This window comes from Lepisosteus oculatus, chromosome 19 (genome assembly GCF_040954835.1).
Source record: "Lepisosteus oculatus isolate fLepOcu1 chromosome 19, fLepOcu1.hap2, whole genome shotgun sequence".
NCBI lineage: Eukaryota > Metazoa > Chordata > Actinopteri > Semionotiformes > Lepisosteidae > Lepisosteus > Lepisosteus oculatus.
The window spans coordinates 11,611,056-11,624,856 of NC_090714.1; the positions used below are offsets into that span (position 1 = coordinate 11,611,056).

General features: G+C 46.0%; 1 protein-coding gene, 1 long non-coding RNA gene and 1 other non-coding gene across 5 annotated transcripts; 2 read left to right on the forward strand and 1 right to left on the reverse strand.

The window, feature by feature from the left end:
* The first annotated feature begins 432 nt into the window (after positions 1 to 432).
* LOC102682856 (aquaporin-8-like) lies at positions 433 to 10,559 on the forward strand. 3 transcript variants are annotated; one of them, XM_006637141.3, is made up of 7 exons: positions 433 to 605; positions 1,927 to 2,214; positions 6,573 to 6,699; positions 7,054 to 7,268; positions 8,595 to 8,729; positions 9,906 to 9,987; positions 10,025 to 10,559. In XM_006637141.3, exons 1-6 carry the CDS (start codon positions 601 to 603, stop codon positions 9,946 to 9,948), a joined length of 813 nt encoding a protein of 270 aa, XP_006637204.2. In that variant the 5' UTR covers positions 433 to 600; the 3' UTR covers positions 9,949 to 9,987; positions 10,025 to 10,559. The 3 variants fall into 3 exon arrangements, with proteins under 3 accessions (XP_006637204.2, XP_069036991.1, XP_015215581.1); XM_069180890.1 differs by having other exon boundaries at positions 9,906 to 10,559; XM_015360095.2 differs by having other exon boundaries at positions 436 to 605; positions 1,858 to 2,214; positions 9,906 to 10,559.
* trnat-ugu (transfer RNA threonine (anticodon UGU)) lies at positions 5,510 to 5,581 on the forward strand. Its single transcript has one exon. It is a non-coding gene; the product is annotated as a tRNA-Thr (tRNA).
* Positions 10,560 to 10,852: 293 nt separating the features above from the next.
* On the reverse strand, positions 10,853 to 13,793 carry LOC107078989 (uncharacterized). Its single transcript, XR_001479961.2, has 4 exons — positions 13,688 to 13,793; positions 13,451 to 13,526; positions 11,846 to 11,938; positions 10,853 to 11,044 (listed from the first exon to the last, which is right to left on the reverse strand). It is a non-coding gene; the product is annotated as an uncharacterized lncRNA (long non-coding RNA).
* Positions 13,794 to 13,801: the final 8 nt, after the last annotated feature.

The following is a 13,801-nucleotide window of genomic DNA, read 5'->3' on the forward strand; positions in this document are numbered from 1 at the left end:
GTAAATACGAAAACATGGATAATGACTGACTTTTAAGACCTTAGATATATGTTCGGTTATTTTAAATAAAATAAAAATCGGAAATAAATATATTTTCCAATATTTCCGCGGTCTGCATGTGTGAGACGGTAGAGGACACAGCTCCGAAATATTGAGACGTGCTAGTTAATGCCTCTTTGTAAGCAGCATGCAGTTGCTTGCTAATGTTCGCCTTTTAAGGCTACACCCGCAACTCTTCTGACTAGGGTGTGATATTGGTGACAATTGTAATGTTCCTGTTCACACAAACGTGCAGAAGATACAGGTATTGCAGAATTGTTACTCTCGCGTCAGTAACAGAGGGCTTGAACTCGGCAGACGGGGTCACTGGAGGTCAAAGTCACCGTGCATGGTCACGTGATCACCGGAAAGCCAAGGCGCTATATCTCGGGAACGAAAGCAGCACAGACGCAGCCCTACCGAATGAGACCGGTCCGGTCCCCCCTACGACGTTGTAGGGGGGCTGAATGACATCACCTCCCCAAAAAAGAAGACGCTATATCTCGGGAAAGAAAGAAACTGGGAAGTCACTTTCAAACGGCACAAACGTGGCACTAATGAATGAGGTAGGTTTCATCGTTTGTGCTGTCTGTAGGGGTCTTTCTGTTGTGAATAGAAAGAGGTTACAACACTTTATGGGTCAATGTCCGGGCTGTTTAAACTGTGCAATCGATCAGCTACCAGCAACCATAACTGATTTCCAGAAGGCAAATGACCTCTTATCCTTTGGAAAATTTTGTGGCTCATATACTAATCAGCAGTTTTGTGGTTAAGTTGAAGTTTAGATTTAAAGATTTGTAGCTTTCCAGAGTTGTAGTTATAAATATTATCTGATATTGCCTTGTTTAAAGCTTCTAAGTCGATGAACAAGGTTTGCAATTCCTTGCTAGGTTTTCAGCGAGCTCTCTTCACTGTTTTATCAACAGACCTATTATTTATATTCATTATTGAACAGGATGCTTAATCACCTGCACATCGATGTTTCTTGAAGGTCACAAAATAAGGCATTGAAGTAGAACATATATCTATATTGCACATATCCAGCACTGCAATATTACTACTGTAGCACTATGTGGAAGGTGTGAGAGTAACAGCTGGGATCTGTTAAATTGGCCTTTTTCCAGAAGGTATAGTAAGACAGAATAATGGTGACTTATTTTAACAGCTGCAACAACTAATGTCCTTCTACAGGGTGTTAAGAGTAGAAGTAATCCTATATAATGACATGATGAACACTGAAAGTGTGAAACCAACTTTTGTCACATAAGGAAGGACAAGACAAACACTCACAAACGCATCGTAAAACAGGACAAACATTCAAAGTGTGAAAGAAACTTCTTTCTGAGCCTGTAGACTGTATATCAGAGCTGGGAACTGTATATCAGAGCTCAATAAAACCGGATCTGGACAAGACTGTGTCCTGCTCCTCTGATGAAGAATTTCCTACAACAGCATCTTGTGCCTGGTGTCCCAATCGCCAAAATCAACACAGCCAGTTCACCCCTAATTATTGTGAAACACACCTGACCTTTGTGGCAGTAAAATCCAGCAATCAGTTTTTCTTCTAATCTCATCTTTGTTGGCAAGGAAGGGTTATTTTCCACCCCTGGCAAAGTGCAGATGTTGATCTGGAATAAGCAGCTCTTGTCTAAATGAGAGCTCTTTCAGGATCTCGCCCTACAAACATAGATCAAAATGCAAAAGTAACTTTTGGCTTTAAGCGTTGATTTGGGGAGGAGGTGAAGGACTGCACCTTTTATGACGGGACATGGCATGCCTGTTAATGGTTAATGGTTGAATTTTTTTTTATTTCACCAGCCAAAGTTCGCTTTATTAAGGGTGCTTGGCTGCACCAGGCTGTGACAAACCAGCATCTCTCCCTTCCAGCCTGCCCAGACTGGGACTCCTCTCTGCCGACAGCATGCCCGAGGACAAGCTGGAGCTCAGCAACATGGAAACCACTTTCCTGGATGGCTCCCCGAAATCGGCCAGGACCCCCAGCACTTTTGAGCGCCTGATCCAGCCCTGCGTGGCGGAGCTGGTGGGGACTATGTTCTTCGTCTTCATCGGCTGCGTGTCGGTCATCGAGAACGTGGAGGCGGCCGGCCGACTGCAGCCCGCCCTGGTGCACGGGCTGGCAGTGGCCGTGCTGGTGGCCTGCATGGCGGAGATCAGGTGGGGAGATCCAGCCTGCTGGGGGTGGCACGTGGCTGCTGGCTGGCATAGGGATATTAGCTGGCTGTGACGTTCTTGCTTTTAGAGCGTTTTTTTTGCTTTTTTGGCTTGAAGTTTCTGCAAAGAACAGGGGGACTATTCTTCAAAGTGTTTTGCACTCACCTCAGTATGGTTTTTCCTTTGTATCTATCAATACTGTAGGTGAGGTATGCATCAGGATGAGCTCCCACCTATATACTGTACTGTATGTTCGATGCACTTGCACAACAGCAGTGCAATGAGACAGAAAAGACTTACATTATGTACCAAGTGCTGGTGTTTTGCATTAAATGGGAACTCAGGTGACCTCTATTTGAAAGAAATAGGAAAGGGGATTAAGCTTTTAGTTTGAGTTGAACTCAGACAGTTGAAGATGTAGAGATGAAGCAGAACCCGCTGACACATCACTGGGCAAAAACGTGAAAACAAGCCGCAGGTGTGCTCTATGAGCAGAAGAGTTTTGGAACTTTAAAAAGCTACAGTCCAAAGATATACTGGTACTGTAGGTATCTTGGCTTCAGGGAAAGCTGGCCCTGGTGTGAGTGTATGTGTTTGTGTTGGTGTTGCCCTGTGGACTGGTGTCCCATCCAGGGTGTATCCTGCCTTGTGCCCCTTGCTTGCCATGACTCCATGATCCAGGTCCCCTGCCAGCTGGCCCTGGATACAGAGGTTAGAAAATGGATGGATGTAATTACTTTTTCATTTTGCTGACACTTTTATCCAGGTGTTGCACCCATTTATATCCTTAAGTGTTTTATGAGAGCAATTCAGGTGAAGCACTTTGCTCAAGGTTACAGCTAGATCTTGACTAGGATTTCAACTCATGACCTTCTAGTTACAATGCCAGAACCCTGTCCACTGTGCCACTCCACTGCTCCATAGCGATAGTAATGCTTTTGTTGTGACGGCATCCTTCGGCAACCATTTGCCCTTGGAAACCATCACATCCTCACAGTGGCTTCACGATTTTGTTGCTCTGACATTTTTTTTCACTTCACCCCAGATTTTCACGAACACTACTATCTGCACTCTTCACATTTCTTTGCTGAGCTAGACGGTCTTTACTCTGCACAGAAATTGCAGCCTCAACGCTGTCCTGAAACCCATTTGGTCCTGTCTTTTTGGAGTCATGCTGTTTTGGTTTCTCAAGGCTGTACTTCACTCTGCACAGCAGTGTTCAGCTTCAGCGTTGCCCGGAAACCCAAGCCAGCCTTTCCTCTGCACAGCAGTCTCAGCAGCCTCAAGTCTTCCTCAGGAGGCTCGCATCTTGGTTTATTTCGTACATGAGTCTCTCTGTTTCCGATTGGTGGATTGCTTGGTAGCAGTCCCAGCCTCTAGTCCTGCGTTGCCCGGTGCACCAGCCTCTGCTCCCAGCCTTTGCCCGGCGTTGTTTGGCGCACCAAGCCAGCCCTTGCTCTGCACAGCAGTCTCGACGGCCTTGCCAGAGCTTCACCCTGCACAGTTGTCTTCAACAGCCTTCCCTCTGCGCAGCAGTCTCGGCAGCCTCAGGTCTGCCCTTTAAAGCCATCCAGCTCCCTTCCCAGGAGGCTCGTGACTTAGTTTCTACATGAGACTCTCTGTTTCCGACTGGTAGATTTTTTTTGTAGCATTCCTAGCTTCTTGGTAGCAATCACCAGCCTCTGCTCTCACCATCGCCCGGTGCAGCAGCTTCAGCTCCTAGCCTGCGCCCTGCATCATCTGAGACAGCAGTCTCAAATTCTAGCCAGCACTTTATTCCACACTTTCACTTTTCACTGCTCACCACATCCACCCTTGAATTTGCCAATCTGCATCCGTGGCACTGCTTAGGACTGCCAATCTAAGCCTGTTCGGTTCCTTTTTTCAGGGGTCTCGCTACTGAGGTTTTTTCCGTACCAGAGACTTCCTTTTTCAGACTCAAGTGTAGCAGCCTTTTTTCGTCTGGGATGCCAATAGCCCAGCTTTTCCTGGGATCGTCGTTCCTCCCCATTACTGACCGGCCTGGGCTGATTAGTAATCAATTATTTCAGTCTCACCTTTCACTCTCCGGTCTCTTGCACTTGGGTTCTGCCATATCACCACCCACGCTGCTGTATCCAGATGCGGCATTACAGCTTTAAAACAGCAAGTTCTTGGCTCATTTATGGCCAAATGGGTTATTTCATGCAATAGAAGACAAATAATTAAAATCCACACTTTCCAGTGTGGTAAATCCACACCACCTCTTGTGCATCCATCGAACAAAAACGGGGTACTCAAACTTCTGCCTTGATCAAAATAAGACTTGTGATTGAGGAAACTGTCCCCTAACATTTTAATGATTTAAAGTGCAGCAGTCGGAATTTTGTATGAGATGTATCATTGTTTGCCATCCATTTTCTAAAAGCTTCTTCCAATACAGGATCACAGGGAATCCGGAGCCTATCCCAGCAAGCTATGGGCTCGAGGCAAGATACACCCAGGATGTGACGCCAGTCCTTCGCAGGGCAGGCAGACACACGGCCACACTGTGGGATGAAAACATGCAAACAGCGAGAGAACATACAAACTTCACACAGATAGCACCCCAGATCCAGAATCAGACCCAGGACCCCAGTGCTGTGAGGCAGTAATGTTAACCACTGTGCCACTGTGCCTCTCTCAGTGTTTGCCACAATTGTTAATTTTGTGGGCAGGGGAGGGAGGCCTTGAACATGCAAATAAGTCAGCAGAAAGTGATATGGGGCCTTAAAAAAACTTAAAAAGTACAGCTACATAAGAGGTTCTGCTATTTATATTATATATATATATTTCTCTGTAGTTTTATGACTTTTACGAGCACTATCCTTTGACATGGTATTGTTCTAAATATACAAGAACACTAATGCTTTTCAGAGGTACTTGAAAACACTCAAGCATGAAACTGTCAGATGCAAAAATTATCACAGTACAAAAGTTCCCAGGTGTACAATGACTTACTGGCAGAGCAACCCATCTCCATGGCAACAAACCCACAGCTGGCTCGAACAGAGCAGCGCACTTTGACATAGACCCGCATTGTACCGGAATTGCTCGATTTGGGGTTTTCACACTTAATGATGAAGGACGTATAAGCAAACTTCAGTAAGTCTTGTCCTCGCTTGCCAGCTAGCAGTATGAAAGTCATGTTGAGATGCTCTGCAGCTGTGGGTTCGGATCCCGGGTGAGACATTGTTGTTGCTCCCTTTGGCAAGGTATTCTTTCAGTAAAACGCTCGGCTGTATTAACGGGGCACAAATGTAAGCCGCTTCAAATTGTCAGGGATGTAGCTCAGTGGTAGAGCGCATGCTTTGTATGTATGAGGTCCCGGGTTCGATCCCCGGCGTTGTGTTACTGTACCTTGCGATCTTCTGTTGAGTGAGAACTCTTTGCTTGTGTTCATGTGTTCATTAAATTCAGGCACACTCGATGTGGTACAGTGTTGCTCTGCTGTTTTGGGCGGAGCGGTGGCTCTGTGGCTAAGGATCTGCGCCTGTGACTGGAAGGTTGCCGGTTCAAATCCCGCGGCTGGCAGAGGAATCCTACTCCGTTGGGGCCCCTGAGCAAGGCCCTTAACCCCAACTGCTCCAGGGGCGCTGTACAATAGCTGACCCTGTGCTCTGACCCCAGACTTCTCTCCCTGTCTGTGTGTCTCATGGAGAGCAAGTTGGGGTATACGAAAAGAAGAATTCCTAATGCAAGAAATTGTATAGGGCCAATAAAGTGATGTTATTGTTGAATTAAGTAATAGGTTTATTAAACCGATTACTTGTTCCTTTGCAGCCTACGCATGCTGATGCAGCTACCCACCTGAACCACTTTGAATTAAAGTGCCAACCAGGGAAAGATCTCAAATACAGAGTGGTTGGTGTTTGTTAGATATCTATCCCCAGTAAATGGAAGAAATGATTATTCATATTTAGCTAAAAACTGCAGGGGCAGCCCAGGACACACTGCTCCTCCAATCAGCACTCGCCTTCCCGAAAGCCGCCGTGGGGCTTGTGATGTGCCGAAAGATGACTGGCTCGTTAAGTGGGCGGGTCAGAGGCACACATTCTCCGTGAGGGTACAGAGATGTGACCAGAGACAGAATGAACCGCTGACCCCAAACTGGGTTTGCATATTAAAAAAATACAAATGAACCAAAATGGTCACTTACTCCATTTTAAAGATATGCCCTTCTCGCTAAACTTCTGAATTCTAAAGGAGCACGAGTGACCAAAGGACTTTCTGTGAATGCTAGGCTGATGAGAGAAGAACTGGGCCTCAAATGCAGGCTCTATGGGAGAGTCTGTCCAAACCAAATTCAACCCCCGGCTTGTCTCTGCGTCTGCTCTCCTCAGCGGCTCTCACTTCAACCCGCCCTTCACCATCGCCATCTTCCTGGTGGGAGGGATGAAACTGGTCATGGTTGTCCCGTACATCGTCTGTCAGCTGATTGGAGGAGTGATCGGCGCGGCCATGTCAAAGGTCAGAGGAACGTCTGCGTCGGCAAACCAGCATGACACCCCCTATCCCCCCCCCCCCCCCCACTTCCCTTGCGACCACTCCAAAACCAAATACACCAGCAGGTAAAGCCAATGGTAGCAGAAGAAAACCCAACACTGGGTCTAGTACAAAATCTGATTGACGTGAGACACATTAGCCTGTCTGGAATTTAGTAGTTAACTCATCCAGCTATTGGTGGAAGCCAAGGTATCGGCTTCAACCACATGCCTGGTTTGCTTATTCCACACCACCACGCCAATTCTGGGGTAGAGAGGCGTCTCCTGCTCTAGGGGTCGCATGCGCTCTTCCTTCTAATGAGTCTATCAACGCCGTCAGGTGATGACTTCAAGGCAACACTACGCCAATGCAACAGGAGCCGCCTTCACCATCCTCAAAAGAGAGGATGAGCTGTGGGGCGCTCTCTTCGGGGAAGTAGCGATGACGTGCCTCGTCACCATGGTGGTGCTGCTGGGAGCGGTCAACGGCAAGAGCAAGAGCCCGATGGTGCCCTTCATGGTGGGCTGCACTGTCATCGTCAATATCCTGGCCGGGTGAGTACGGCTTCGGGTACCCCCGTTCTCCAGTGCCGCAGCAGGGAGAGTGGCCCGCCGAGAAACTGTAACGGGAGCCGGTCCTGACTCCCGTGAAATGCGTAGTTTGGGTCTCTGTGTAGACGGTATAATCCGGAAGTGACTGGAGGAGGGCTACAGGGAATACGCGGTGAGGGATGGAAGGGATGGCGAACAGGGGGCGGCGCCGACGGTGAAGTCCAAACAGGAAACGAGGGCGCAGTCCAGGGTCCGGGTGCCGGGAGATCCATCCAAGACAAACGATTAAAACCAGGAAGGGGATCAGGGACAGGAACAGGAACAAGGAAGTTAAAAACAGAGTGACGAGGCCAGGCGCTCCGAGCCCCGGACTCAGCTGGTCAGGACGCCGTTCGGAAGCCTGTGCCTTATGCTAGGCTTGATGCTAGGCGGGCCTCCGGGCATCCGTCTTCCAGTGCAGAATCCTGAGCTCCTGGAGCGCTGGGTTTAAATAATAACCAGGAAACAATGCACAGGTGTACGTAATAAACTAAAAACAAGCCGAAAAGGTTAGGAGCGCCCTCTAGAGGAGAGAGACAACCGTGACACCCCCTCTCGGCTCTTAGTTTACAACAGCCACATCTCGGACGTGAATCCCCCCCAAATCTCTGGAATCCCGCACATCTGCCCTGATCCGCTGACGCCCTGAACACAGGGGGGAACCGTCCGGTCTCTAGTCTTAGTGATTACATGTGACCTCGTCATCATCAAGGGATGAATTGTGCACTCATTGTATGGAGAGAGTCTGATATTTGAACACAAGCTTTTCTTAGGAATACCCCACGACTCCTTACATTTAGTGGTTAATGAGATTAAAACACAGCTTTTGATTCTTATTACTATGCATCAGTAGTCCCAGTACTGAACAAAGTCTTAGCTTTATTCTACATGCATCCCTGGCCTTGTCTCAAGGTCTTGTGAAAGTCCTATAATCACAGTAGGGGTCCAGATTTTTCCAATGTGCTCTACCTCTGTATCTAGGTCTGTCTGTACTGGGAGGCTGTATCTATATTCCATCTGGACTGGGAGATGTACTGGGAGAATCTCTCATTACAACTCAGTCTTGGGAATATATTGTAATCAATTTTGTCGGCAGTGTTACCGGGTTATTTGACTGTCCCTCAGAGAACTGGACTGAACTGAGAGCACTGCACACAAAAACAAAGAGAGTGATTCCAGTACAGTGCGGCCCATTCCAATCCAATTTGTCGCTGCTCAAGACAATAGCATAACTACTGAAGAAACGTCCAGAGTCTCACTGAGAGAAACTCTTCCTCTGTTTTGCTGTAGCGGCGACATATCTGGCACCTGTCTGAACCCAGCCAGAGCCTTTGGCCCGGCGGTGCTTGCTAACTACTGGACTTACCACTGGGTGTACTGGGTGGGCCCCATACTGGGAGGCATACTTGCTGCAGCACTGCTGAGGTGAGTCCAGCAGCTCCTCGATCAAACCTACTGTACAGGGTGGCGGAGAAATAATGCAACACAAAAAGCTACCACTATTCTGAACACTTACTGATGCAGCTGATTTGCAACTTGTCATTTGATGAATGTTATTTAGATGTGTTGTATATCAACTGTCTAGGTTCTTCTTATCTCTGAACAGTCTCACTTCACAAAAGGCTCACAGTCTACCTAGATATACATTGCAACTCTTGCATTAAAAGGATGGTATTCTCTGCATCTCTTGTTTCAGCCCCCTATTTCGAGTGATCACCTTTGATGTCTTTCATTATCGAGGGCTGCACCTTGCCCTCTACCTTTAAATAGATTCTGGGAATTTCTGGGGAGTCCCTGAAGCTTCTTTAATAAAAACAAGATAGTATTAGAATCTAAAGACTGGGGTGGCTGCACTATAATCACTGTAATTACACCCTGATAAGTACTAGTATTTGCAATTAAAACTGACTGACACAGAATCCAGAAAGCCTGGCTGGAGTATTTCCAGAGCTTTGCCCTGGTTTCAACAGGCAGCAGCTTGCCTGGGTACTGCTTGACAGATTTGATTTACAGTACAGTACAAAATTTCCCATTGGCCTTTACCAGTCATGGCCTCCTAATAATCCCCATCTCTGAACTGGCTTGATCACTGTGTCCTCCTCCCCACTGATGTGCTGGTGTGTGGGGAGCGTACTGGCGCATCATCCAGGTTGGGCAGCACATTGGTGGTGGTAGAGGGGATCCCCATTACCTGTAAAGCACTTTGAGTGGAGTGTCCACAAAGGCGCTATATAAGCGTAAGGAATTATTATTATTGCTTTACAGGGAGCCTAAGCCTAACCCAGTAGGCCATGGGTACCAGGCAGGACACACCCTGGATGGGATGTGCAACACTGGGCACACAGACACAGATACACAAGCAATCACACCAGGGGCAGTTTTGCCCGAGTGGAACTGACCCATCAGTGGGTCTTTGGATAACAGAGCACTCAGAGGAAACACACTCGAACACAGGAAGAACATGCAAACTCCACACGGACAGCAGCCCAGGAACTGAATGCAGGGCACCAGGCCTGTTAGGCGGTAGTACTAATCGCTGCGTCATTGTGACACCCTCTCTGGTCACCCATTAAGGCCAAAATGGCTTTTTTTCCCTTGCAGGGTCCTGCTGGGTGATGAGAAGATCCGCCTCATCATGAAATGATGAGCCCCTTCAAATCGGCACCAGCTTCACGTGGGACTTGTTCTAGAGCTTTGTCAGCGGCCTGTGGTTGCAAAAGAACTGAACAAGACACAAAGTCCATTCCTACGTGGAATAAAAAAAAAACACTTCTCAAGCTCAACCCCTTGGAAAAAGCTTTCATGAATTAAATTCACTCCGTGTTACAATTTTCTTGTAGAACTTTGCCAGACATGTAATCTTAACTTTTTTTTTTCCTCTGTCATCACGAAGAGCATTAAAAATTGAAAAGGAGATCAGCAATAAAGGTCACTGGGAACAAAATGTGGTTTACAGCAAGATACCTAGAGAAATCACATCTGGAACCATTTTAATGTGTAATTACAGATAATGATCTAAATTCAGTTTAAGATCCAGGGATCCTTTTAGGCTTCAGCTTGGGAAAATATCCCTGCCCTCTTTAAGTATTAAACCTGTAGCTTGCTGTACAGTTTCCATTGTGTAACACAATCAAAATCCAGTGTTGTGTACCACTGTAACATTTTTGTTCTTCACGTAATAATCTATGCTTTGTAATGTATATTTGAGGTATTTTGAAGCATTGAGTTGTTCTTCTAAATCTGATTGGGTTTTTATTTCGATTGCATGTCATCGTAAATGCAAATCACTGAAGTGACTTTGGGCATGGGTGCATGGTGCACATTGGGTGGCAGAACACAACCATGCCCCAGCTGTCCATCAGCACTGGAGCGGACAGTACCAGGGTTGGGGTGTCTCAGCTGTGCAGGGAAACAATTGCAGATCCCCACGTAACCAGAAGACGATCTGGGAAGCAGGGCTCTGGTTGTCATGGTAACCCAAGGTAGGCGCAGCCCACACAGTGTAACTCTGCCTGACAGAAAGAGGAAAGCGCAAACGTACACATTCCTCGACACAGAAGGCAACAGTTTTATTCACCCGATGCCTCGCAGCGGGACAAAGGCAACGGGGCTCGATTTCAACAGGACAGGGGTTGCTTTCAGGCCCTGCGACTCGTCTCTTTGCTTTCGGTTTTCCAGCTCTTCTTCAGCATGTACACGACAGCTGCCGTTGCAATGGCCCCATAGGTTACCAGAACACACTGGGACGAAAGAAACACAGGTATTTCAGTGTACAGTGTGTGTACAGCTAGCCAACTGGCTATGTGTGCTTCAAGCTAAATTCTCCAACATGAAATGAGGCTAGTTAAAATTGGGTCATTTTTAAAAACAGGTGCCTCAATCCTAATAAAGGAGGTATGGTAGGGTAAAGGCATACCCCACAATAGTTAAAGAAACATGATCTTATCTAAATCAGTCATATGCTTCTCAGAAATGCAGCTCTCTTTTAAAAAGACTGCTGTGGATCACTTGATATCTGCAGGGCATGTAGCTAGGATAGCTGATAACCATATCTAGCACCTGAGGGCTTCCATCTTCTAGAAAACAGGTGACACCAGCCTGCTGCTCTTTTATAATGAAGAAACGCAGGAGACCAGCCTGGGCTGCAGATTTAGAGAAAACCACTTCACAGTGTTAGTGGTGCCATAAAGCCTGTAGTGCTACAAAATGTACACTGATAGTTGCACAGAGTGTTTTAAACCTTTTATAGTTCAGAACACCTACTGCAAAGCCTGGCGCTTCTGGTTAAGAAATGCATTGAGTCATTAAAACATTTCAGCAGAAAGACAGTTACTATATATACATACTATAAAGCACCATCTGTGACAAAAGAGGTATACTTCTTACTCTCTGGAGTCTGCAAAAATGCATAAAATGTTTAAATGTTCCGCAAAGCCCTTGAAAGCACATTATTTCACCTAGATCAAAGCTCTAACAGAGTCCTCCATCACCAGGAATGGGGCGAGAGAACAGTCGAACAGAACAGATTTCCAGTGGCTTACATTTCTCCGGCCTGGCAGAGTGTAGCTGTTGAAATGCTTCCTCCATCCCTTTAGCTCACGAGCGTTTGGACCCTCGATCCCAAGGAGTTGTCTCTGCAGAGACACCGCAGCGTTAGGGCTATCAGAGACGCAGTTCGTTCACAACACAGTTATCGGCACTTAACTATGCGTTAACTCCACAGTATGTCTGCTTTCTCCTGACAAGACGAAGCTGTGCTGAAGCGCATTTATATCCGAGAGCACAAGGCACTTCTTTACACAAAGAGTTGTGGGAGTGTGGAACAAGCTAAAAACAGCATGTAGTTAAAGAACACACCCTGGATTCCTTCCATCCAGGGTGGGGTCCTTAGATCAATTAACTACCAAACAGTCTAGATGGGACGAATGGTCTCCTCTTGTTTTTCATCTTTATTGCCTAACTAAACAACAGAGAAAAGTTTTTTTTTTCATTTTTCTGAGTGGCCTCAGACACTAGACAGTGTTTTGTAGTTTTGATACAAATACAGGTCACTGAAACACATTGTGCTTCGCATATATTCATCCCCTCAGTCAGCCAGTTTAAATACTGTACATATCAGGCTATAGAGTCTCAGCTAATATCTGGTTCCTTGGAGACTGTTAGAAGACCTTCAGAAACCAGTGTAGAGCTCTTTTGCCTGAAGAACAGTAGCATGGAAATCTACTCTCACACATAGCCGGTTTAATTTCATTGATGAATCTGTTTTGACAAAGCCTTTATTAGTCTACAATTATGTTTCCAATGGTTTATGTTTCAGAGAGCACTAAATTATATTGATTATTTCTGTTTTTTTATATGCAATGTGGGGAGGGTCCAGTTGAGATTGATTGATTGATTGATTGATTGATTGATTGAAAAGGGCTCTCCTCTCCATAAATATCTGAAGAGCCCTCTTGGAGATTTCAGTGTTTATCTCGAAGAAAAAAAAAATATTTGCCAATGACGGGGTTCACGCAGGAAAATAAACACTTCAAACCAACCTTTTTCTACAGCCTCCTACAGGCAGAGATGTCAATGAATCTAGCAGCACGTGTCTGGAAGATAGGAGGAAACTGGCACACCCAGAACACAGACGGAACGTGCAAACTCCACACAGAAGACAATCCAGGGCAGAACTCAACCCTGAATCCCAGAGCTGCTAGGCAGCAGTGCCAGCTGAATAAGCCATGTCCCCCCTCTGTGACAATAATGGGAGAAAATGTAAAAATACTTCCAATGGTGGCCATACTGTAGATCCCCTGTTGACCAGCTCTCTTAATGACAAACATTATCCGGCAAACACAGCTTACATATGTCATGTCTCTTCAGTCAAAATCAGTACCACCTGATGAACAAAAATAGTCACTTTCTCTATAAATTAATTAACTGGGTGAAGTTATAAGTGATTGTTTTAACTCTCTATATATTTATTGACCTCTACTGTCAAGAAGTATATATTCTCATAATACACATCCGTCGCCTCCGTGTGGTCAGCCAATGAGGGAAAAATGAGTCTGGCCAATCAACTGAGATTTCGTGAAATAAAGTTGGAGAGGTAGGTATTTCACAATCGCACCAATGGACTTCCGGACTGTCACCAGGCTTACCTTAACTTCTGTGATGAGATGGCCGAAGCTTGTTAATGGTATTCTGGTTTTCACTGGGCTTGTTGGCATGACGTTACTGTAATGAAAAAAAAAGTAGTGTGTGTTTGTTAGATACTGTAATTGTACTACAGTCTGACATTCCTGGGTCCGTTTTATTTCTAACAAACCACACGTAAAAGAACAACTGTAAACATGCATGACAGCTAAGCTACAAACAAACAAGTCAGTGTTCCTTACCCTTTTGTCATTGTAAGTTCAGATTTATTTTATTGATTACAGTATTCTAAGGCTGCAATGTCTTTCTTTAACAAACACCACTGTTGAGGCGACACCAGCACAAAAGAACTGACA